The sequence below is a fragment of the Camelus dromedarius genome, chromosome 8, assembly GCF_036321535.1.
Source record: "Camelus dromedarius isolate mCamDro1 chromosome 8, mCamDro1.pat, whole genome shotgun sequence".
Classification (NCBI taxonomy): Eukaryota; Metazoa; Chordata; class Mammalia; order Artiodactyla; family Camelidae; genus Camelus; species Camelus dromedarius.
The window spans coordinates 51,755,934-51,783,081 of record NC_087443.1 but is presented as its reverse complement, the minus strand read 5'-3'; the positions used below and the strand labels follow the sequence as shown (position 1 = coordinate 51,783,081).

The 27,148-nt window shown below is 34.5% G+C and overlaps 1 protein-coding gene across 3 annotated transcripts in view; it reads right to left on the bottom strand.

The window, feature by feature from the left end:
- Positions 1 to 1,047: 1,047 nt before the first annotated feature.
- HECTD2 (HECT domain E3 ubiquitin protein ligase 2) overlaps positions 1,048 to 27,148 on the bottom strand; it is a 64,014-nt gene continuing 37,913 nt past the window's right edge. Inside the window, exons 7-21 of one of the 3 annotated variants that reach the window (XM_031460743.2) lie at positions 26,676 to 26,721; positions 24,844 to 24,953; positions 23,268 to 23,416; positions 22,595 to 22,718; positions 20,113 to 20,209; positions 16,689 to 16,796; positions 15,675 to 15,807; positions 14,687 to 14,775; positions 11,125 to 11,283; positions 7,826 to 7,900; positions 7,042 to 7,129; positions 6,847 to 6,953; positions 5,426 to 5,541; positions 4,777 to 4,920; positions 1,048 to 3,489 (exon numbers count right to left, since the gene is read on the bottom strand). In XM_031460743.2, coding sequence (XP_031316603.2) covers positions 3,369 to 3,489; positions 4,777 to 4,920; positions 5,426 to 5,541; positions 6,847 to 6,953; positions 7,042 to 7,129; positions 7,826 to 7,900; positions 11,125 to 11,283; positions 14,687 to 14,775; positions 15,675 to 15,807; positions 16,689 to 16,796; positions 20,113 to 20,209; positions 22,595 to 22,718; positions 23,268 to 23,416; positions 24,844 to 24,953; positions 26,676 to 26,721 — 1,666 coding nt within the window. In that variant the 3' untranslated portion in view covers positions 1,048 to 3,368. Of the gene's footprint in view, positions 3,490 to 4,776; positions 4,921 to 5,425; positions 5,542 to 6,846; positions 6,954 to 7,041; positions 7,130 to 7,825; positions 7,901 to 11,124; positions 11,293 to 14,686; positions 14,776 to 15,674; positions 15,808 to 16,688; positions 16,797 to 20,112; positions 20,210 to 22,594; positions 22,719 to 23,267; positions 23,417 to 24,843; positions 24,954 to 26,675; positions 26,722 to 27,148 lie in introns of those variants that run through there. The other 2 variants (XM_064488216.1, XR_010381954.1) reach the window with 2 other exon arrangements.

Here is a 27,148-nt window from a genome sequence, read left to right as displayed (position 1 = left end):
TCAAATGACATCTTGTCACACAGCTGCAAAACAGTATTAAAAAACCCTTGCCTAGGGAGACATTTATAAGGATAAATTCTAAAGCATTGTTTCTAGAATGAGATTTATTCTCCTAACACGATTTTAATGCCCCCAAAGCACTTTGCGTTCTTTAATCTGTGGTCACACCTGGTGTCTGAGAGTCAAAAGCCTCTAGAAGGCTTCAAGCAGTGGTTGTAAGATGTCACCCCATTGGCACCATGATTCCTCCGGCAACATGTCATACTGCTCACCATGTGCCGGGGCACTGTGTACATGCTTCACACACATTAATTCATTTAACCCTCCCTGGGACCTTATCACTAAGACAGACAGGTTTATTATTTCCACTTTACAAGTTATTTTCACTTGGCAATTGAGTGAGTCATGGGCAGATTACGTAACCTGCCCGAGGAAACACAACTACTTAGCAGTAAACCCAAACCCAGGTAGTCTGGCTCCAAAGCACAGTTCTTAACAGTTGCTCACTGGACTACGGGCTGTGTGTCCTCCGGGTGAACTGATCTTGTACCCCGCCCTGTGAAAACCCACCCTAGTCTCCCATCCAGCTTCCAATCTTCCATCTATCACCCATGACATTCTCTCCTACTGTCTCATAATATCCTCTCTTCTTTCTTTAAGCATAGAAAATGTGGGCAAGGGAAAAAAGGGCCAAGCCAATGGTTTTGGGGGGGAAATATTTAAGATTTGAAGTTACCTACCTTTGGCCAATGACATGTCATACTTAATTCATTTCTGGATGGTCTCCATGGCGTTATAATGTTCATTTGGTGGAATATCTGTGTGATCATCCAGACATTGGATATATACTGCTTCATACTGAAAAATAATGCTAGAGATTGGTTATATTTGGTAACAGCATGCATCTTTTAAAGGTGTATATATTAGCAATCTTCCTAAGCACTAGTTTAAAAGACAGTGTAACAAAAAGAATAGTTTGCATCTGTAAGATATTTTAAACTTATGGTTTTAATTCATTGCTTAATACTCAAAAAATGAACCAAAGCCTGGAGGATTATATAACTTTAATACTTGAAAAATTTTATCCAGAAATTAACTTAATACACATTTGTACAAAAAAGAGGGACTGTTAAAAACTTCTCATCAAACAGACAAAAATATGATTAAGCTAAGATTAAAAAAAGGACAGGACATTTTGTAAATACTGATAAATACTGTGCAATGCTTTAATTTACTGTGGCAGATACAAAAATCAAGAATTCATTAACAGATTATATTAAAAAAAAAAGCAACTGCATGAATTTTCTAGCTGTTTAAATTAACGAAATATAACAGTAGTGTTTTTTTTTAAAAAAAAATGAGGTATTAATTACACTGTAAACCAAAACCAGAGCATAAATAAATAAAGGCAATGTGCAATTTAGTGATAAATGGTTATAAATTTCATCAAGAGACAACAGAAATTTTCCAGTTATTTATGGACTTTGTCATTTAAAAATTTAGCTTGCTTGTGTATTTATTTAAAAATGACATAGCTATCGATATACAAGCACATCATTAAACATGCAGACCAAACCCACACAATTTTTCCATCTCTACCAAATAAAAACTTTGTTTACATTTTTATTTAAAACACTTAAATCTGATTTCTTATACATGATTCTTTTGTGCTTATCAGTTAGTAGTAGCCTACATTAAACATCTTACTTTCTAGTGCTAGCAGTATAAGAGGGAAGCAGTTTTATTTGCATATGGATTAAAAACAGAGCAAACAAAACAAAACCATCATGCCTTTAACTCTCATAGGCATTCCAAAAATTTTAAGAAAAACCCTCTAAATAGTCTCTCCAAGTGGAAAAGCAGAGTCACTTCTGTCTCAAAGAGAACAGTAAACTAACTCCTTTTCCTCAGAGATTCACACGTTGGCTTCAGAACTGCAGGACAAGCTGACTAGTCCCTCCACCCTAAAAGAATCCTGCTGCTGGCTGGACACAGGAAGCAGAGCAATAACCGCATAACTCAGAAAAAAAATTGGGGGCAAGTAGTATTTGCATGTGAACCATATGCTGGTACTAAATGCTGGCTTCATTATTATTGCAAATATATCTTCAGAGTTTTCTGAAGGAAAGCTATCAACATATAATAGAGAAGTCTTGACTTGGAAATATTTGTAACATGCTAATAAAACTGCTTCATTTGCTGGAAATTAAAAAGAAAATCATTTACTGTCTGACTTAAAAATGCAGTTTCTTTTTACATGCTACTTTATTAGAAACTCCAAAAAGGGTACTTTTGAATTTGCTATATTCAGAATCCAGTGAAAAACAAACATTTTGGCCAAAATGTTGAACTTTACTTTTACACCAAGCTACATCATTTTGACACAAATGTTATTATTGTATTCACTTTTGTCAGATACCTTAGCCTACCTTTTCTAAAAACTGGTGATCAAAAAATATTAGAAATAAATCCTGTACATCAAAGTAGATATAAAAACAGCTCTTTTCTTTTGTGCTTGTAATTGACTTAATTTATCAGTGATTTGTCAGATATGATTTCCTTTCTAATATTCTGACCCTGAAGAAGAAATGACTATACAAGTATTACACAGTACTCAAAGTAACTAGTTTACTGCCCACATGCATGCAGACTAACAATACTTAAAAGAATATAACCTTGAATCCAATTAGTCTGAAAATAGTTACACTCTTGTACAATCATCTTTATTGATTTGTAAAAGCTGTATACACATCTAAAACCCTGAATTTACTTTGTAAAAATAAATCTTTAGCAATAAATGGCACTATCAAAATCCCATTATTCTCAGGCTATTATGTAGTTATTTACATGCTTTTCAGTAACAGTTGAAAAGAATCTTATAGGACCAAAGCCAGTATATCAAAAAACCCTGTAAATTGCAGCTGCAATTATACTGTTGTTTGACCGCTATATGAAAATATGGCTACATGCCTTACATTAATGATAATGTAGCTATCTGTGTTGCTACTGTGTGCTAGCAGCACACAACCTGCCACTGGGCTTCTCTCTGTCATCAATGCATTCTTGACTGCACGATGCTTTCCCAGTGGAACACCTGTGACAAACTACTTATGGAGAATGATAAAGTGCTATAAAAAAGAAGGACTGGACCCACAGCTGTCTCTGCCACCTGGTCTCTTCCTCACTCAATGTGTCTTTAGGAAACCATGCCTCCACTGAACATACTTCATACTTGATTAAAAGGAAAATTAGTACTTTAAAGTTGCTGAGCTTTGTCAAGGTGTTTTGAGACAGAAACACGAAAAGGTTAAAGGCACAATAAGAGGGAGATGAATGCTACATATAAAATATATTTCAAGTCTTTTAGGTTACTCAAGTCCAAAACCTTCTGAATTTGAAATTCCAATGATCAATTTCTGTTTCAGGTCTTTTTTGCTCTTGTAGGGGGGAAGGCAAAGTTGATTGAAGCAGGTGTGGGCCACAGGCAACCTATGGAAGAAAATTTTTTTAAAGATACTAAGTCTTAAAACACACACAGAATGACTGCTAAGCAACTTTCAGAGTTACCTGGACACACACATTCAAATCTATTTGACTATGCTAAGAACTGACTCATCCAATCCTTTACTGAATAAAAACTCCTGGAGTAACTGCTACATTGTAGACACAGGGCTGGATTTACAGACAAGTCAGTCAGTGTCCCCGCTCTCAGGAAACTTTCATTACAGAGGCATTATTTTCGGAGTCAGATAAATCTGAATTTGAATACCATCTCCCCCACTTTTCTGTTTCCTCCATCACTGTGATAAGGTAAACTATTCAAATGAGTTGTTTGAAAGATTAAAAGAGCTGTCTACATAAAACACCCAGCAGGGTAGTAGATAATATAACTCTTATTATTTACTTTAGTTTTGACTGTCAAAAAATAATAAAAGGAACATTTCTGGGATGCTTGATACCCACACTTCCAATGTTGCTGCCCTCAATGTACAGGCAACATTCATCTTCCAAACCTCTACCCGATGACACTGTTATCTTTAGTCAAGATTTCTACAGGTTTCTGAGACCCTTCCCCTCAGTCTTTATGCACTCCACAGCAACAGAATAGCTGTTGGTGGTGGCAGTGGGAACAGTGGGAAGGGAAAGGATAGATTCCAGTTCTAAAATGAAAGGAAGAACTGACAGGACTCAGGGAATATATGGGGTAGGAGAAAAAATGATTACAATTAAAGTAGTGTCAACTCAAATTAGCTTTAGAAATTACAAGATGATTAGTAAAAGAAGTAGGTCAGTATTAACCCATCAATACTATAGAAAATAATTTTAAGCCATCATCATCATCATCATCATCACTTTCATATGCAAAGAGCACTAGATAAAGAAAAAAAGACTAGCACTAGAGGTACTTCCAGTACAAAAGGACTTCTGGTACTAGTTATGATAACCAAAAGACTCTCCTTGGTATTTTAAATAAAAAATACCTTTAAGTATTTTTAAATACAATATACTATGAAAAGCAAGCAAGAGTCTAGAAACAACCATAAAATGGTTGACTTAGCAAAGTAAAAAGCTGATTGAAAGGATTATTATCTTGTTAGTATTGGTATGTCTCAAAATTAATATAGAACTTAAAGCTATAGTCTCTCTTCTCTCAGGGCCATGTTTACGCCCAATATTTTTCTAGGAAAATGATTTCAGATTAAGAGAATCTTCTAATTTCAAACATATTATTAGCAAAACCTGTAGATTAAAAAAAATTACAGTCTGGAAATTTACCAGTTAGTAGAAGTTTCATTCTTTGAGATTTTAAAGTTCAAATCAGCCATTCCTCCTACAGGTACTCTGTCACTTCCTGTAGTAAAATGTAGCAACTTCTTTTGAAGATCAAGAGGAAATCCAAGCACAACATCCCAAAAGTATCTAGAGAACACAAAAGAAATTTATGTAAAATATTGTGACAAAAACCTTGCAGATGAGAATACAGTAATATAAAGTAAGCTGTAGGGAAACAACTGCCCTTAAACATACACAGAACTCTTAATGTGAAATTAAGGAGTGACAGGCTTCTAGATATGAATTAGATTTCTTACTAATATTATTATAAAAATAGTCCAACAATGAAGAGTACAAACGCCATTTTTCTCCTCTATAATTTTTCTTATTTTTTTCAACCCGGTGCTGTTAAAGTGCTATTTGTAAGCGCGGCATCCCTGTGAGTCTAGAACCGGTCATTTTTTAAAAAAGTAAAATCTCTGTGCTTTTGTAGAATCTTATTCATACCACTTTCTCCCAAGGGGATTGCCAAGTGATTTCATATTGAACATTCTTGCATTATTTTCAAGAGATACAGGGTATACAAATAAACCAATTGCATTCTCTTCCCTTCCCGCTTCGGCTGCCTCACTCTCAGAAGCAGAGAGCTCACCGTATAGTCAGGTCAGTTTTCGCATAGCCATCATACTGAGTGCTTCTCTGCAGAGCATGCATGTCCAGTTCAGGACTTCCACAGACCAAGATTTCGACCTCTTCTGGACGAAGCAGCTGCCAATAATGATTCATCAAAAATGAGAATAAAAAGTGACGATTTTTTAAAAAGGGAAATGAGAACTATTTTCACTGAATCAAATTATAAACATCATGACTTTCTAAGGTAGATCAAACCATTTTTCCCAAAGAAAAAAATCTGGTTATATTTTTCCCACTGAGGTGAGGTATTTTTGCTTCTGGAAGTTTATAAATCTTGTCAAACTGTTGGGTTCCCCCTCTTGCAAATAGCAGTTAGCAGCTTTGGCAGAAAAACAAGCAGATGAATAAGCATGAATCCAAATCACAACTCTTCCCCAAAACCCAGCTTGAAACTCTCTCAGCTATTCCAGCATCTACTGACAAGCCTGGTTCCAACACCCCATAATGCCTCCTGGGTAGAGTCTGGGTACTAGGTCACAATCTGTCTTGTGTTGTTCTCTTGTTTTTTTCACCTACATAGGTTGTCTCCCACCTAAAGAGATTAAAACTTAAAACTAGAGACCTGCTCTGCTATTTATTACCCACTCCCCACCCCCATCACTACAGTGCATCACAGACGAAACTCAATTAGAACTCAACAAATGCTCCACTTTCTAAGGTACTTTCAACAGACATGTGACAAAGGTCACTCTAAAATAAGCCCTCTCCTATGAAAAATAATTCACATGGAAGACCTCACTCCAAACCCTCCTGATAAAACCAAAGGGAGGAACCAACGGCATGATGGAGTGTGCCTGTGCCCAGGGCAGCTGGGGAGAACAGAAACGAGGCTTTTATCTCATGGTCTTTCCGACACAGTGTTCCCAACAGCAGCTGACCCATATTTAGGTGGCTCAGAGAAAGTCAAACCAACCGGAGTCCATTATGACTCCGGAAACAAACTACTTCCGGTGGGTAAAAGGCAACTAGGAGTCGCTGGGGGACCCCTGAAGCGGCAGGAAGCAGTTATAAGTATGTTTCTTAGTCAGTGAAAAGTTGTGGCTTTTGCTTTGGAGCTTATGTTAACTCTGTTTTCTGTGCTTTGCCCCTCAGTATTAAAGACACAGAGCCCATGGGATCCCTTCCTCCACTCTACTTGGGGAAAACATCTAAAGCCCTAAAAGACATAGCATAAGACACAGCTTAAGGGCAGGGGCAGGGGAATGTCTTTTTTTCCTTTAGGCTGAAATGAGAGAACTATTTTTATTTCTAGCTCTATCTTTAAAAAGTATAAGACATTTATTTTCAAAGCTTATCTACTAAAATATGTAAGGAATTATTTGTTTATATTATACTATTACAAAACCTAACTGAAAGCATACTTTAACATTTTAAACTCACCATTAGGGCATTTGAAGCACACACACTATGAAATCCATAATAAAATGCAGCAAACTGCTTATAGATGGATTTGTTGAGAAGGAAGTCAATATAAAGCTGTACATATTCTGCAAAGCAATTTTACATCTGTTAAATGTAAAAGTAAATGCCAACAACTCTAATGCACTTTAATTAAGAAATGGTGTCTTAGCTTACCTTTCCTGTTTTGGTTGGTGACTGGAATTTTATCACCACCTGGCTTTAAATTATAGGACTTAATTATTCCAAATTCTTCTTGAAAAACCTGATGGGACATTCCAACACAGCATATTTACTGGTATGACTGACATATTAACAGGCTTTGAAGAACAGGTTTGTAAAATGAAAAAAGAACATCGCTATCCCCTCTTCTATATATACAAACTACAGAAAGGACAGGCTCTTGTGGTATCTGTATTAAGGACGAGGGGTTGTGAAAGCATTTTGGGGTAAAAAAGTAGAGTCTTAACCCTCTCTGTTGAATGATGTTAAATACAGATGTTCTCCAAACTTGCGTGGCCATCTAGGTAGCACTCAGGTCTTTGGAGCTCTGTGGATTACTAAAATTTTCACTTCCCTATTATTATTAGGGGAGTAGAAATGGGAGTTTGGGTCTGACCTGTTAGTTTCTGCTCGTAACTTCCTGTGCTGAAGCTACAAGAGAGATTTGTTTTTCAAAGCTGAAAAGTTCTAAGGCAGTAACTGGGTCAAGGGCAGAGGCCAGGCGCCTGGCAGAGTCCCCTCACCCTTGGTGACTTTGAGCGCCTTCCCTGACTGCTCACCTACACATGTCTGCTTCACGGTGTCTTGCTTTATCAGGTTAAGAGTCTTCATGAAAGGGGATGGTATGTGTTGATCAATCCCTGCTTGTCTTTTCTAACGATGGGTGTATGGTTAACAAATGGTATTTTTCATATATGAAATACATGGTTAACAGAAAGCTATTTCCCCTTGATGGTACCTGAAATGTTGAAAAGAAATCTTCCTCAACATTGCCTTCGTATGACAGGAGTTCACTTAATCCATGGGCCAACTCCTGTAAAGAGAAAGCTGTTACCTGTGTTTTTAAATCAAATAGAACTACCCAAAATAGTTAAGCAGATGAATTGTAGTTCATTTACATGTGAGATAAATGGTTTCAGATCCTGAAACAAAGATAATACTAGAGGTGTATTTTCCAGGGCTGAAAATGCTTGTTAATGATTTCTACCATGTACAAGACGTGGAAAAATTCACTGGAAAAGGTCACGTAAGAGGAAAACATCTAGTCAAAACCATGGAGCATAACTCTAGGTCTATTCTTATGCAGCCAGCTAAGAGCTCAGTCTCCATCATGAGTCACTGCTCCCTGCAGCATCACTAGTGATGAATTTATAGTATTTCTCACTTTCAATCTATATTCTTTAAAAATCTGCTAATGTTTTAGGATTCATCCTTTAAACATAAAAATACACAGTTTATACATGTTAATTGGTTTTTACATTTCACTTACAGCACCCTCCTCTCCCAAGAAAAAGTTGAGAACACTGGGAGAAAGTTTTCCTACATTATAACTCATGTTTTCCATGAACAGAGATTTAAAAACAGAAAAAACAAACCAATATTAAAAAAATTTAGGTTTTATGAAAAAAATTAGTTTTATTTTAAATATTAGAAGAAATAAAGAATAGCATCATTAGAAGGAGCTTACATACTTTTAATAATAAATTTTCTACTCCATTAAAACCAGAAATTTTAAAACAGATTTAAGCTGGCATAGATTTGATATGATTTTCATCATTTGTTTTAATTATTAATAAAATTATAGATGCTGAAAATTATAACTTTTTATAACTGGGAGATATGCAGTTTTCTTTTTTTCCCTAAAGAATTCCAGGGACTAGTAGGTGAATCCAATGGAAAGGATTTACCACCTTCTTTCAAATATTAAATTTTTAATGACAAAATACAAATTCAATTAGGTAATGAAATTATATACTCAGATCTGCTTTATTCAGGACTGTAAGCTTTTTATTTGCAACCTCTGTATTTTCAAAACCCAATTTTTGTTGATTTTTTCAAATCTATAACTGTATATAGGTAACTCTTAATTGTAATATGCTATCTCTAAAATATTATTAATTACCCATATACTTCAACATTTTAATGATTTTGTAAACCTAAAATTTAAAAAAACAGTGTGTGAAGATACAGACTTGGTTTTCACACTGTTTGAATACTCCAGTCTTATTTAATACCGCATACTTGAGAGTGACTTAAGCAGAAAGAGCTATTACAGTTGCTGGTTCAAGGTTATACCTCTCCTCCACTGTCAACTAAAACCCTCAAGTGTGATTTTCACAAGACTGCGTGGGGAAGATCTGAGGGTGTTGCTGGACAATTCTGATGCTTTGAGTCATGGACTCCAGAGAGAACCAATGGGAGTTTTCATTAACATGGTCATGGAAAAGCACTGGTCTATTAACACTACACTGAAGGCTCCATAGTTGAATATTTTGCTTACTTTCTGTATTTTTTGTCCTTATTCACAGATACTGTGTTTAGATTAAGAAATGTATCACCATATGCTTCTTTTTGCTTTCCTGTTTATTTTTCTTGAAACACATAGTGTACAAATACAAACAGTAAAGTACTGAATAAAAAAAGCACTTAAAACTTTTTTATAGCTGTTTTACCATATGTGAAATGGAAATTAGGTGCTAACAGATGTCATTAATGAATTGATAATCCATTAGAAGCTTTTTAGAAAAATTACCCACATTCCACTATCCTAACACAGCAGCAGTTTTCTTGCTTCCTTTTAAGCTTTATTCATGCATGTATTGAAACTCAAGCTTTTTCTACAGTTGATCTAATATATGCACAGTCTTGGTTCATTATTAAAGAGCCAGTATAAGAATATAAAATTAATTCAGTGTCATCTTCAGTTCCATAATATAAAACAACATATTGGCATAGTCGTTCATAAAATATCCATTATTATTAATTTAAAAACCTAGATCTAAATGAGTCAAATTCAAATAGCTTTACCCATAAAATTACATAATTTATTGGTAAAAAAAAATAAAATTAGGAAATTTATTGGTAAGAAATTTGGCAAAAACTGCATCTATGGGACAAAAAAATCACAGAACTCTAAAATGAGAAGGTAGCTTGGACATTAGTATATATTACATACTAATTAGTATATATTAGTATATATAGAACAATAACTCCCATTTTTATACCAACAAGGAGATTAAGTGACTCATCCAGAGTCATAGGTAGTGTGTTGCAAAAATACAAGACCAGAGAGGGCAGATCTTTCAGTTTCTTAAGCAGAGCCTGTTCTATTATACTTTTGCAATTTTTTCCAACTTTTGAGATCTTATGAAAATATGAATTGAGGCTTGTAATCTGAAAGAACCCAAACCATATTCCAAAAATGTGTGATATCACATGAAGAATGGTTTGCTAAATTGGTCACATGTTTGGAGAGGTTTCTCAACTTTGGTAGGAAGGTGCCACCCCTATACCAAACTCACCTGTCCATTAAAACACAGAGATATTTAGATAGGACCTTAATGAGCAAAGGAAATGTTCACCTCCAGGTACTTGGTAAGAATATTATGGGGAATTCTCTGCTGACCAACAGTTATCAAAACTCAGCTGTAAAAAGTACTGTTATTAGAGAGGATTGTCAGGATGATGTGTATACTACCGATTCTTCTACTGAATTTTAATACTGAATTAAATTTGATGATCAGAATTCTAATTTCTGGACTGAGAAATGTTATCAGACAGGCCTGTGAAATTCACTAATTTAATTCAGAGATGCTGTTGCACACATTGTTAATGATATTGCACAGTGACATGTTAACAAATCCACAGAAGCAACCAAGTACTAACTCCCTTATTATCTCATGGAATCCCTCCAATATATAAATTTTACTATCCCATTGTTCATATGAGGAAACTACAGCTCAGAAAGGTTAAACAATTGATCCAATTTCACAGAGCTAACAAGTAGCAGAGTCTGGATTCAAATCTCTGCCTCTGACTCACAGCCTATTCTACTATGCTGTAGGAGCTCAGAAGTGCTGCAAAGTGGGTTATGTGTCTCTATAAGGAAGGAAAAAGCTACATGAGAAAGGAGATGGGTTACAAAGGTAGGCGGAAACCATATGTAAACATAAGAATAGTGTTAGGAGGACAGAGACTGCAGTAGAAGAGAGATGATTTAGCATTAAAGGATAAGATGCTAAACAACTTCATACTTACAGGCATAATTTGGCATAAATCATCCGTGGTAACATTGCAGATGCCCACTGGCGTATTTTGATCACTAGGAATGATGGGAGGGCTCAATAATTTCTTGTAGCAGCAGGGGGGGAAACGAATATCCAAGGTAATGCTGTTATAAACAGCTAGTCCCATAAGCTATGCATACTAAATGTTAAGCATTAACATAAAATCCATGACAACAAATGAGTTGTGAATTATGCATCAGTCTATTTCTTGCATACTTCTACCAGATCTAACACTGACTTTCTAATTAATCCCACATACTTCCTCTTTCCTTTATTTTCCCTTTATTTTACACAGTGTAATTCCTTGATTACCAAACAGCATGTAAAAAGGACAGGTTCAAGGATAGTATTGAATGATTTCCCTAGGAAAGTTTATCTAAGATCACAAGAGATAGAAATTTCATACATTTCTATAAATTATTTAACATATAAGAAAGCATTTTCTAAATCTAAACAAAGATGTTTATGATTTTATAGGCAACAGCAGCAATTTACTCAGTAGAACTCACTGCAGAACACACCACTGATTTTGGTGATCATTTTAGCTATTTAAAAACTAAATACAAGCTATGCAGAGAGAGCTGTAGTAAATAAACATATGGACACACACAGATGTGTATACACACATGCACATACTATTGATAAGCTAATAGCACAATTAATGTCCCACAGTAATACTTGAAAGACTTTCATTACTTGGAGTTTACTCAAAGTGTTAAAGTTAAAAAGCTATAGAAGCATTTCTAAACTTGGTCCAATTGCATTTTGTTTATCAGTTCTATGGCAGAATGTAACTTATCCACTTGCTAAAAGAGAGGTTTTAGATCAAATTTCATAACATTTCAACTATCAAATAAAGATTATAATATTAAGTTCTTAAGGAAGTCATTAATTTTATAGGCTCAACAGGAAATCTAAACATATGGGCTGGATAAATTCTTGAAAACAATTAAAAAAAAATTAGAAGACAGCCAACATTTTAATTTGCTATGGCAGAATGAAGGCTAATAATAGTTTAAGAAATAGATATGCTATTTTATAGGTAGCCACATCAACAGAGACCGAGCAGTGTGTTCTAGGGGAAAGACACTAAAATAAGGTCAAATGTACGTCTATAATTGTGATAACAGCAAGAATAGTAGTAACTACAACACTACTGTAGTTACCAGCTATGATCATGTAGTAGGGTGGCAAGTTTTCATTAAAGCTTAAAAAAAAATTACAATCCTGAAGGGAGGTTTTTGACAGGTGAGGAAGTAAGTTCACAGGATTTGCTTCGGGGCGCTCTCATAGGAAGAAGCATCATGTTTCGTTTCACACAAAATCAAGCTGCTCTGGTTGAAGGAGAAATGGGGGTGGGGATTCTGCTGGAGCCACTGAGGTGTCATGTGATGCAAACAGACCAGAGTTTGCAAACCCTGCACAATATTATATCGCCCCTACCCTTAACTACAATGTCCCTTTGGTGTAGGCCATTCTAATTTAAAAAAAACGGTTAGATTATGGCTGTTAATGTAATCTTCAAAACAGTTTACAATTATTTATATAGGTTTTACTATATTTCCTGTAAACCTCAAGCCTTAATACTTAAAAATAATTGCATTAGAAACAATACTATCACAGCTACTAAAACAATAAAACTTTGGTTCTGAAATTAGAAACTGGAAATATGCATGGAACTAACTATATTTTCTTACTCATCATGCCTGTTACTTCTCAGTTTCTAATTCTCACCTTTGACAGATTTCTCAACCACTTACATGATCACAATCTACTATTATCTCACATTTTTTCTATACGTCATCATGCTTTTTAGAGTATCAACCTTACTTTCTACAATTTATTTTTTGTGAGATAAATACATATAATGAGACAGTAGTGGCTATAATTTAATTTTAGATTCAACTGTTTAACTTGTAATATGCAACATGAAAATTATACTTAATATGCTCTTTGAGGGTAATGATGAATAGAAACTAATGTCTATTGCAAAAAAAAAAACCTACCAGCAAATTCATGATATTACATATAATCCCACTCTAAAAATGTGGTGTAAGATCTAATAGTTTATTACAAATATTAGAAAGCCAAAATACACCCAAATCCAAGCCATGATAAGAATGTAAAATATGACAAACAGATTTATCAGGGAATTTAAACAGTTCACACTGTAGTGAGAAGCATCGATGACTCAAGCCTTCAATGAGGCTGAAACATTCAACAAATGATTACTGTAGATAACAGAATGACAACAGGAGACTAAGAATTGTTAAGCATTCCATACTGTGGACTTAGCACTTTGGACCTTAGATATGATAACATATACAAAATTTTAAATTTATTTTACCATCTCAATGTGTGATTTTCTCCCTACTAACTTTCCTGCCATTCAGCCTCTCAATTTTCATATTTATTCCTCAGGATTGATTCCAACAAATGCAACAAAGACAGACATTCAAAGCCCTCTGTCAGGTGGCTCTTCTTCTTTGACAGCTCCTTCCATAAATCTCAGAGTATCCCCTGCTCCCACCAAGTGGCCCTACACATTGCTCTGTAATAGGGCCAGCACCACGTGGACTTTTCCCCAGCCATTCTCCCACTCTCTGCCCTGCTCTCTCTAGTCCTGTGTTAATCAAATATATTGGTTTCACTTAAAAATCTCTACTTACTCTTGAAGGAATACACTGAATCTTTTCCTTCATAGAACTCCTCAGTATTTAATGCCAAATGGTCAGTTGACTCGGGGAACAGATTACCTCTTACGTGGGCAGTCATCTGTCCATCTAGACGGTAAGCTTCTTAAAGGTAGATTTTTTTCCCTTCTTTTAATCTATGTATCTCCAGTGCATGCTCATTTATTTATTCCTCCCTTCTTTCTTCCACAAATATATATTTTTTAGAATTTAAAAAGGTGATGTAGAAGGCACCCTGTCCCATCTCCCACCCAGTGCAGGGATGGCCTCTCCAATATACCTGACAGGGATCAGAGGATGGCATAGGAATTTATGTAATCTTAAAAACAGTGTAAAGTAATACCATATGCTTCAAATGCTCCCATTCCATTCAATTTTTAATTTTTATGACTGCCTCAGGATTTGAGGCCATATTAAGAGTTTTAGTTTAATTTAATTTCTACAATTTCAATTTAGAAAACTGAGTGAAATAAACACAAAGTGAAAGAACTAACAGAAAAATAATTATGAATAGGAAAGATACTTTGACTTTTTAAAACATTTCTTAAATTTCTGATAATCTACATTATATATGAAATAGGAAATAATTTTTATTTTGAGATAAGGTTTTCAGAAAAAAACATTTAAAATTCAGTTATTCCTCTCAGTTAACTAAATATGCTGATACTGTATAACTGTGATATTACAAACAATAAAAATTACTGAAAGTCTACTAGTAAATTTGACAAGAATATTTAATCTGAATAAAATGCTTAATGAGAACAGTTTTCCAAAATTCAGATAGAATTTTTAAAAATCCTCAGTCCACTAGCACCTCCTAGTGGAAAGTTTAAAGGATACAATTCCAACCAATCGGAATTCAGAATAGTTATCACATTTAAAGCTGCTAAACCAATGGCAGTATGAATCCTTATGATATGTAAACATGCCTGGAAAATATAAAACAATTTTATTAATATGATTGATTTAAAAAATCAGAGTGGTAAACACATACATGACATCTCATCTATTAGAGGCAAAACAGTTCAGCAATAGTTAACAAACCATCTTTCACTTTAAGATGTATCAAATACATGTCCAGAGAGTGTGTAAGAGTATTTTATTGTTCATTGCTATCCCGAACCAAGGGTGAAAATGCAGAACAAAAAGACAGTTAATTTAATCAGTTGATTTTCTTTTATAAAAACTGTAGTTTCATACTTTATAGGTTATGGTCAAAATTAATTTTGAGCATTATCTGCAGATTTCAACTTATCCATGTCATCCCTACTTCCCATTCCCAGAAAGATGATATATACATACATATATATATATTTAAGATAAATAAAGAACAAGAAAAACACTTAAAACTCTTCCTTGAAGAAAAACATTTAACAGTTACTAAAGATTACTTAGGTGTTGTCTCTAAATAAAAGAAAACCAAATAAATTTCAAAGGTTTATTTAATGATTCTTATTTATTAAAATGGCTCATTATTTAAGAGGCTTCAAATATTAGCGAAGAGCAAACTATAGTTTTGTTTTTTATTTTGAATGTTCTTTTTATTTCAATGACAAATTATTATGTATTTGGCTTATTCAGAAAAGATGTGGATGCTTCCTTGCAAATACGTACTTTCAGTCTTTATACATTTTGCGTAGGATTCCCAGTAAGATAATGAATATTTTGATTGTCAATTTGGTCAATTTTTAAAATGCAAATAAGTCTTTAAATTATTCAACATTTATGGTTGACCGAAAAATCTGGAAAATCACAGGGTAGATTAAAAATGAGTGACTACTTGAATCTAACAATTATGAAGAAACACTGTTTATAAAACTTTACTCACCATAATCTGGATGAAAAATTTGGCGAATGAGAAGAAGAAACCATTCTTTAGTCAAGCCACCCATATCCAAACCAGCTTCCCCTACAAATGTAACTTTCAACTTCTTTTTCAAGTCTGCTCTTTTCCGGGTTAACTATTTGAAGAAATTATATAACAGAGGACAACAAAGGGCAGTAAAAAGGAAATAAACTTTTTTAATTTGGGGAAATGTAGTACGTACGCATTCTTTACCTTATCTAAAATGGCACAAAACTCCATCCATCCATCCACCCATCCATTCAACAAATCTGCTGAACACTGTGTGAACTAAGTATTTTGATGTTTGTTGTATAGATCAAGAAACAGAATTAGAGAGGTCAAGTACCTTGCCCAAGGTTACTGCCTCTCAGTATCATTGCCTCCAAGATTTTAATTTAGCAAATTACAGTATAAAGTAATTCATTTCCTTTTCTTTCACTTGCCTTCAACACTAAACTTCAAAAAAAATCACATAACTAAATCAGGTATTATCTTATAATAGCCACATGAAGATCTGGGTAAAGAACTACACAGCATGAAGCTCTATAACACATGTACATACAATCAAAGTATGTTCATCCTCAGTAGACCTAATATACCGTATACATAGGATGAGACTTAATTTTACAGATGAATAGTCTGGGACCAGGAGAAGTTCAAATGACTTGTTACACAACAAACCCAGAACAAAGATGGTCTAGAATCTAGGTTACATATTCAGAAACATGAATTACTCACTTAAGTGTCCTACATAAAATCTTTTTCTGAAGATTTAACAGCAAACCATTAATAAACATATAAAAAAATGAACATAAGGTTTAATTGTGAACACAGAACTGTTTTTAACTATGGTATCAAAAGAAATATATAAGAAAGCACACTTACTGGTATGCAGAAGTAAAAGTCAGACTACTAAGGTTTTGGTAATAAACCATATTGTCAAATTTATTTAAAGCTTTAATCAATTAATATCATTTTGGAATAAATGATCTATACCTCATCAAGAGAATCGCTAACGAGATGTGTCCGCCTTACTTTCATATTTAGAAATAGCATATTCATATCAGGTCTCTGTCTTCGAGATACTTTATCCACCAGACTTTGCTGATTAAAAAAGAAAGCAAACATTTTCATTTTTACTTAAACTATAATTTCATTTAAAACATTTAAACACGTTAGTAAAAATCACATATTCTTCTCTATGCATCTCTTAAACAACTTCGTGAACTCAATTACACAAATTTTGATTTATGAAAATGCCTTATGCTTATTTCATTTTGGAACAATGGTAACCAAAGGGGGTCCAAAATGGAGGACCAAAAATAATTCACCACCGATAGTAAAGAATGTTGCATTATAGCTTCTATATGTTTCATCTCTTAAGTAGCGAGGTTTTCTGATTAATAAATACAAGCATAAAGTGGGAACGCTTGAAACAAGGTATATATTTTTGATGATAAAATTTGCTTGAGCTTTTTTTAGATATTGAATTTACTCTAAAAGTACAATTAGTCTACTTTTAGGAAGTAATTTGTCAACATTTATCAGAAACCATTAATTATGTTCAGAGACTTAGTCCCAGTAATTTCACTTCTGAGAATTCTAAATACAGAAAATACAGTGAGATGTTCATCACAGCATCATCTATAAAGGCAAGCCTCTAGAAATATCCTAAATATGTATCTACCTAATGGAAGATAATACACTTATTAAAAATAACTTAATAAAAATTACATAAAAACTATGTAAATAACACAGAAAATGTTTAAGGCAGGCACAACTGGAAAAAGGGGGGAACAAAATAGCACATACAATACTGCTTCTACTTCATTGCCTTTTAAAGATGTATAATATAGATAATATAGATAAAAATATCAAAAGAAAATTTACTAAAATGTTAAGAATAGTTATGTTTGGGTAATGGAAGTATGGATGATTTTCAAAATATAAGGCATATATCACTATCATTTATCACATAGTCTATCTGCTTGCATAGTGAATTGAATCTAAAGCTTTTTCAAACTATATGATCTTTGGTACAAAGAAAATGAATTATTGTGCAAGTTAAAGATGAACATTTCAGACATTTTAAATATCTGCAGCAATAGCTTTATAGATCAAATTTTAATACCTCAAATATATATAAGATGACTTTCATTATTTTGTAGATTACTATAATAAAACACTAATTCAAAGCCCTTCTTTCTCTCTCCAATATCCAACTCTAAAGGTTTTTAATAGTTTTTTCTTCTATGGGTCCTCCCTTTAGTGCTCAAGCAGATCTGTATTTCCAGGATAGTATCCTCTGTCATGGACCTGTTTTCCAACCCTTTCCTATCCGCTGTTCCCAGTCTAGCTCCTGGGAAGCTGTCACACTGGAAATACCCAACACACAAATTTAAACTAGGATGCTCATGGAAGACAAGGCTTAGGGCTATTCCTTCCATCAGGAATTCATACTGAATAGAAAGTGCTTCTAATGAAAGAAGTAACTCAACGATGGTAGAGTTTTAGACATAGTCTGATGAGGAAGTTATTTTTAGGTTAAGGAATCTCTTGCAACTTCAGATTATACTACATAAATTCTTGCTTACATTAACTACCTATAGGGCTGTCCTTGGGTCAAAATAGTCACCAGCCATTAATTCCAAGTGGTATGGCAGTTCACCAGTTAAAATGCTGGGAAACAGCCATAACTGGTAATCCCACTTGACTCTTTCAGTCTCCACTCATCTGTGTCTGTGCTCTGTGGAAGACTCAGCCTGTGACACAATCGACAGCTGCCACTCTCCTTTTAATTGGAAGAAAAGCTTCACAAAAGATACTTAACATCTTACGTGTCAGTGACACAGCAGAAAACTGCTCAGAGGAACTTAGATAAGCTTCTAGCTCTTTAGCGTTTTTCTTACTAATATGAAAAATCATAGCCCAAGGTAGATAAAAGTATGAAAAATGCACATGAAATTGCATCAATGCAACTAACAGAAAATGTCAAAATGACTACCTATATAGACTAATCTTTGAGCCAGTATCTACCCAAGATTAATAATTCTGGTGCTAAATATACCTGTTTAAACTTACTTTTCAGGGGGGTAGTGTGGCTATGTTACTCCTTGATACACACAGGCAGTAAAATTTCTTCTAATATTCCCATACTCAGTATAAGCTGACTCTGGGATGTCAGGAGGCACTTAAATCTTTTGTCTCGCTCTCTGATAGAAAAAAATACTCACCTTCTGGTGACTTACTGAATAATAAACACTTCTTTTGATCTTTGATTTGATTTAGTAAGTTACAACCATTTTTTTTCCCTTCCACAGATAGGTTTTAAAGTATCAGCTAATTACATTAAGTAAGGTAAACACTGTTTCTTGAACATTTCTTTCAGTTATATATCATTTATGCATGGGCATACTAAATTGTTTTGAAAATCATATTATTTACTGGGTCCAGTCCAAAAGGTATGAGAAACACTGACCAACTCTGTCATCAATAACCGTATTACTTCAAAAATCTTGATTTTAAACATCCCGTTTTCTAACTACCACCTTCTCATTTTAGAGCTAAACAACTCTTACTTTTTATGGTATTTTGAAGTCTCTTGGGTCTCTTTATTTGAAGGAGACTTCCCTCTAAGTTTTAAAGTTGTAAGTAATCATGTCACAAAAGCAGATCTTCAAAATACATGAGCATTTAAATGTACAGTTTAGAGCTCTAGCTTTTTTTTTTTTTTTTTAAAGCTGGGTCAATCTGGTCTGTATTTAGAGCAAGGCGGTAACTGTGCTGTGCTGAAAACACAAGTGGTAGCGAGTAGAAAGGACAGGCCCAGAGACCAACTTCATCCTGCTCCATAAGGTGCCTCACGCCAGCCTGCCTGCTCCCCCAGTTTCAATGGACCTCCGTGCACGTGGTCTCCTAAGAATCAGTAAAACATCTCTCATCTTCTTGGGATACATTTCTCAGTTTTCCAAGATTATATCTTTTGCTACATCTTCTAATTTTTCGTTTGTCTCTATTTGATTGTTGTAAAACCTAGAAAACGTGTCAGTGGTCTGAGTGGTTTGCTGTTAAGGACAGGCCTTCCCTTGTCCTCACTGTAGTTCTCATCCTTGCCCTGCGAGTTACCCCGGAGGATGGGATCTACAGAATAATGTCCAACAAGCTCCCAGGACTTTGGATCTGTGAGAGGCATTTCATCTTCCTGCTATGCATTTACGATATAATGAGAAGCTGATGAGGGGTATCTTTTTCCCATCTCATGAATAGGTAGGTTTAAGCACTTTTTGAGGGAGTATAATATAAATTTTACTTTTAACATTTCCTGGTTATGCTAGAACAATTCACAAGACAGTTGACTTATTTGTTCAATTATTTACTATATTGATTATAGTCAGCATAAATGTTTTCATAGCTGGCTTACCCTTGCGATGCTTATCATCTGTTGTTCTGAGTCTCTTTGAATAATGATTTTTTTTGCAGCTATAGAAATAACGAATGGGTACTGACAGAAGGAAAACCTGCTCAACAAGTGAAAACAGAAAAAGCAAAATGGTGTATTTTTAGCAAAATTATACTAAGGGAATCTAAGGTACCCCTTCTAACAATATTAAACATTACTTTTGTATTGTGTTTTACCACTTACAAAATGATTTTATGTGCATCATTTAATCCCCACAGCCCTGTGAAGTATGTTCCATTAGTAGATGTGCAGTGCCTTTATTTTCTAGAGGAAGCTACATCTAATGTTCTGAAATAAGCGCTAATCTACTTACATTGTTTATAGACAGTAATTTCAGTTTACGCAGTCACTTGTACATCATTACCTGTGAAAAATATGGACAACACCAGAACCAGAAGGCAGAAGTCCTGATGAAGGATTAGGACAGAAAATTCATGTGCAGAAATTAACATAAGAATCCACTATTATACGGGTGTTTCTGATGTGTGAGCTTCAGAAATCAGGAATTCTAGCAATAACTACAGTAGGAAAAGTGAAGTAATAAATTTAAGAGAATAAAATGAAAGTTAAGAAAAAGTGTATTGCTTTAGCATTGTATTTAATGCTATCGAAATATGAAATGATATGTATCTGTAAAAACCCAACCAAGGTTATGAAAATAACTTTTTTCTGGGGTCAGCGATCACATTCATTGCTTTGTAAAAGAGCCACAAACTTCACTGAGAGAAACGCATTTAGACAGAACTAGTATGGTGGCAACGACACTCAGGAGTTAGACTCCCAGCAGAAGTGGCTGCAGTGACTCCATCGGTTATAGCTGGAACACATCCAAGTAGTCAAGCAGCACATCTGTGACCACTGGGTGCAAGGCAGGCATTACGGGGAAAAAGGAGACAGCCCTAGTGCGAACTGAAAATAAAATGGCTTTCCCTTTGGAATGAAACCATTAAAAGGCAGTAATAAACTGCTCACAAGTACTATTGTGCAATAATTTTGAATCACTAAGTGCTCACTAAAAATTTGGAAGTGAAAAGAAATGTAATGAACTTCTTTTAGCAGGATGGATGTTGCTCTTATTATGTGCTTTAAAACAGTGCGTCTCAACCTTTCCCTAGTCATGGCACATAGGCAAATGATACCGTGTGTCTGACACACTGAGAAAACAGATGAGGCCGCCCATGGCCAGACATGTGACTTGCCCTGGGCCTCCAGGTCCCTCTCTAGGTCCAGACTGGCTTCCCAAGGGCTGAAGGGATCATAGGCTCAAACCTCTGGAACTCATTTTTGGGACACTAACAATATGGCACAGTGGTTAGAGGATTAAAAGATGTCACTGAAATATGCACAATAACTCTTGGAATTGTTTTGTGGTTTTTGTCTACATTAAAATTATATTAAAGTGGGACAAAAGGTGTGTTTGTAGAACAAATTTGGTCAAGAAAATACCCATTAGACTGACCAAGTTCCCCAGAAATGGAATTCTTATTCAGTTCTGAGTGTTCAGATGTGGACTGAGATATGTCCAGAAGGCCAGTCTCTGTTTTAGGCCAATTCTGGGAGAAAGGATCCCTGGAGGCTTGAACCAATTTATGAACTAACCTGGGGTTTTAGGTTACTTATATCCACACCATATTTCTTGGTCAGTCTCTTTTAGAATAATGCATTTGGCAGGATATCTCATGGTCTGGGAACAAATTATGTCTGTGACAGTCTTGCTGGTTTAATCCAAACTTTAAGTGTGGCTATCAGGTGTAGGATAACAAAGAATTTGGTCCAGTTTTTTGAAAATCTATTATATTGTCATAATAAATCATTTCTGGTGAAGCCCTTTTGCTACAACATCCATTCTTTTAATACTATATATAAAGGACAACCACTTTATCTACAGAAAAAGGGAGAAAAGGAGTGAGTGTATGTATGTACGTGCACACATGAGTGACTGCTGTGTTAGATCAGGCACCAGCAAACTATGGCCTATGGGACAAATGTTGCCTATGCTTGTGAATAAGCTTTTGGGACACAGACACATAGCTTCATTTACATAGTTTCTAAGGCTGTCTTGTGCTATAATGGTAGACGAGAAACTGTACAGCCCAAAGAGCCAAAAACACTTATAATCTAGTATTTGGCAGAAGAAGTTTGGTGACCGCTGTGCTGGATGACAGCACACAGAATAAGAAGATACAAGAAACTGCATACTAAGACAGAACTTTTCTTTCTTAAAAAGATGTTATTAATCAAATCCAAACCATATTAACATATATATAAATTCAAAATATCACAGAAAAAGCTTTAAGAAATATAGTATTTCAAGGCTAGATATCTACAAGTTTATATATAAAGATACGTGTATATTTAAATTTATTTACACAAACTTAAAAGCCAGTCATTACTTTATATAGTATTTTATTTTGTGAGTAATCAAATGAGCTTTTGATCATACCTGTGAGAGTTTCCAAAGCTCTGCCAGGTGTGGTATTCTTCCATGAGATCAATGTGATCCAGGGTGGAATTATAGAAATCAGTGTAAGGAATAAGGGGAGGGTGAACCAGACTGTTTGCAGAATCTGCAAAGATAAATTCTAACATAATGATCTTTTCCATGTGCATGATTCATTTTAAAGTCTACCAGATAGCCTTTATCTAGAAATTCCTATTTCAAGCGATTGTAGCTCTGAATTAAAAAGACAGTTTTAAAACTGGTCAAAAGGCAGCCAATAATTTCTTTAAAAAACTTTTGGTAGGGATTACATTAGTATAGCAAAGGGAGTGTGCAGATGGCAAGCTACCCATACTAGTCCCCCATCAGTGTTCTCTCTGAGGAGTCATCAGGAATTAATGGAAGTTTCAGTATTCCTAGAAATCACTACTTAGCAGGTCATAAGCAGGTGACAGTCATAACACAGAATACTGCCCAATAAAACGCATAAAGCATTTTCATTCTTATACATGACTTGTGAAATCCATTAGCAAAACAGAAAACAAATTACTACAACTCTTCTCTTCAAAGGAATGGTTAAAGATGTAAGAATGCAACTACAGAATTTTGAGATCCTTATGGAAATACTCCTATATTTAACAAAGAGAAGTAAAGATGATTGAATAATAAAACCTACTAAGTAAAGCCAACACTTTAGATGCTGAGGGGATCCACCAGGAACACTTTGATATAGGTGGAAATTCTTCAGGCTTTGCAGGAAACAGGCGCAAAGAGATAAACTGGAGCAATCTCTCTACCAATTGTTTGAACCTCTTCTGGGATAATCTGGTAAAGATTTTTGAAATAACTCCAATCAAAATTCACATTTGCTATTTTGGCAATATATTTATTAGATATCAAAGTTCATCCTTGATGCATAAAATTTTAGAATAGTGCCCCAAATTCTATTAAGTTGCCAAAAATTTGAAAAGATGCAAAATCTTACCTCGAATATTATTTCTTAATATGAAATTAAACACTAAAATGACCATAAAGTTAGCATTAAACATTTCACTTTTAAGGCTTTCAATATTCAGTCAATTCTCATTAGTCACAGACTCTGTATTTGCAAATTCACCCTCTTGCTACAATTTAATTCTAATCCCCACATCAATAGCTGTGGTGCTTTCCTGGTCAATTCACGGCTGTGGCAAGAGTGGCAGAAAATGTGAGTCGCCAACAGTGCTGGTGCTGAGGCTGAACAAGGCGATGCTCTGCCTTCCTGCTTCAGCTCGCATACTGCAAACAAGGTCCTTTATGCAGTCTATTCAGTGTCATGTTTTTCACACTTTTATGCTTTATGTTTGGGATTCTGCTGTTCTAAAATGGCCCCCAAATACAGTGATAAAGTTCTGTCTAGTGTTCCTAAGTACAATAAAGCTGTGATGTGCCTTATGGAGATGGTACCTATGCCATATAAAACTCACTCAGGCATGAGTTCAATGTTAATCAACAACAATTTAATATCAAATAAAGTGTCTTTAAATAGAAATATAGATAAAGCAAGGTTATGTACTGATTGGTTGATGAAAATGTCGGGACCAAAGGCTAGCAGGAACCTAACACTGTATTTCTTGTGGAAGCAATGGTTCAGGATTCACCAATTCAGTGTTCACAGTAGCTTTACAGAACACAACTATTGTGAATAATGGGAATTAGATGAATATAAAGTATTTTTGAAAATATTTTGCTTCCTAAACTTTTATCAATCATAGGGAAAATACTGTTAATGTAAGTATAGTTCTGTGAAAAAGTGTTATACTGTTTAAAGTTGATATTAATGGCTAACATTTTACAATGACACTTTTAGGGAAGATAAGGCATCATGTAAATAATGGTGAAATAAAAAGACACAAATTAGAACAGTAATGTCTATGCAAATCCAATCACCACCTTTGAGATATATGAAAAACCAATGATAGGAATATGCTGCATAAAATGCAAAAGCAATGGACAGAAATCTCAACACCAGCTGGCACAACTGGAATGGTTACTTACATTAAAAACAGATTTTTAATGTATCCTCTATGTAGTACTAAAGAGTATGCTTGTAATTGTGAATTGTAAGTATCATTTCTAAAGACCTGAAAACATCTGAATTATAAGTATCATTTCTAAAGACCTGAAAACATTTGATATATTTTATTATAAAACTACTAATAAACTTAAAACTGTAAGATTATAAAAATTCTTAATATCATAGAATAATTTACTTTTTAAACCAGTGAACTAGGAAATGATGGTCAGCTTCCACTAAGGTAGCTATCTGTCGGAGCAAGTGAGCATAGATGACATACGTAGATGTGTTATTAAATTGAGGATTCTGAAAAAGATATTAAAGATAATTGTGTTAAAATTCTGTCAACATGTAAAAGGAAAGATACTAGGCTTAATGAGCTAAGTGGCAAATGCAGAAAACTAAACTTGAGATTATAAAACAGTAGGTGCAATCCTTTAAAACACTAATCTATTTGTTTAACTCTCTAACAGAGGCTTGGATTCCCACTGCGGTACAGTGGAAAGAGCACGGGCTTTGGAATTGATATAGATCTGGATCTGAGTGCTAATTCTGTCACTTACTAGCTATACACTCTTTGGGATGTTCCTTAAACTTTGATTCTCAATTTCCTCATCTGTAAAATGGGAATAATAATATCTTAGAGGTTGTTTTGAGTATTAAAAAAAATGTAGGTCAAGCACTTAGCTTAGTGCCTGGTACAAATGGTGGCAATCACTCCTACCCAATTAAACAAAAACCTGGTTCTTCCTTGATTACAAATGGGTTAGGGTGGAGAGAATGCTAGAAAAAATGAAATAAAAGCTGGCTATGAAACCTGCCATTGTGAAATGAGTTATTTGCATATCTCACAAAGAAAAAGGGGAGAACCACATAATAGCTTCTAAGAACTCTTAAATGTTAAAGGAGAGCTTGTATAGTAAGCAAAACCTCGAGTTATAGTCCCCAAACCTAAAACTCCATCACCATGTACATTTCAGAACTCCATGGGAAAAATGAATATTATTGAAAGATAAACTGAAATTGTGAAAAATAAAAGAGCAGCGTGTATTTTTCAAAACTGACTGACTGGCAGTTAAGTTCAAAATTAGGGAGTGACCCCAGCTGAAAACCTCACCAAACGATAGCTCAAAGAACAAGATGTCATGAGCAGAGCTACTGCTGACTAACGTACTCACTTAAAAATCCAAGCTTCATGTTGTCACTTTCTAGCTTTTACCACCTCTACATATATTTCTTCTTTTTTCTAGTTTTGTCTTTCCCTTCTTACCTCTTTACTTCTCCTTGTATCTCTTCACTATCTCTTACCTATTTTCCCCTTTTTTCCTCTCTCCTCCTTCTATCCCTAGCTTGCGTATTTCTTTTTATTGACCATAATATTGAGCTAAGTGCCATATCTTAATGTAATTTTTTCTTATCTTTAAAAATGAGATAGTAATCTGCATGAACACCTTTTGTAAATTGTAAAGAATAATACAGTCATAGTATGCTAGCTATGGGAATAACACATTTCCTTTTCAAAACACTGAAATTGCTTTTCATTTCTCTGGACCTTATTTTTTCATGTCAATGACTATCATTCAAGAGGAAAAAGTTCATCATCTTTGCTTTAGCAAATAAAAACAACCACTTTGATTTTTCCATTAGAACTCTATCTTAAACATTTATTGAAAATACACAGAAAAGTTAGAAACCACTAATTGGGAAATAAAAGAAAGTTTTGGAGCCCCTTAAAAAAATAGTTATAAGAAAGGAAACTTACTGATGGAGGAAGTTCTTTGACTCTCTTCCTGAATCTCACAGGAAGAATGCAAGAACTAAATTAAAATATTAATCCGAGAGATAATTTAGCCTCCCACTGTTTATCTGTTCTAGTTTTAATTCTCTGGTTATAAGTAATTATAATTTAAAAAGTATCAAAAATGTTGTTAAAAATAATACCTAGTATTTGATATCAGTTCACTTACAATTGCATAGACTGAGATATGAATTACACAACTTAGTTCAACCAAATTCTTGCTTTCTTACCTGTAAAAGTATAAAATATGCTCTAAGATCATCTTTTGTTCGTGGTCTGAAAAAGAAATAAGTGTAACTGATTACAGATGAATGTTTAATCTTAGAATACCTAATAAAAAATGATCAATAAATGTTTCTGTGAGAACTTATATGATAAAAGCCAAAACCAGGCTTAAGTTAATATGTATTATTATTGAGACAGTAACATATCCACATTATGTTGGGAATATAGGTTCCTCTGTGCTTACTCTAGACTGGTTCTGAAGAAACCTAAAAACTAAGTTAACTAGGAGGGAGAGAAAGCAAAGGCAAATGTGGTAAAAAGGTAATAAACGGTGAATCTAGGTGAAGGGTGAATGAGTTTTCATTGTCTCCTTTAACTGATCTGTAGCTTGAAATCCTATAAAATTAAATATTGGAGAAAAATGGTTCAGCACCAACTATTTCCTTGAATTTCCCTTAAGAAAATAAAATGACCAAGT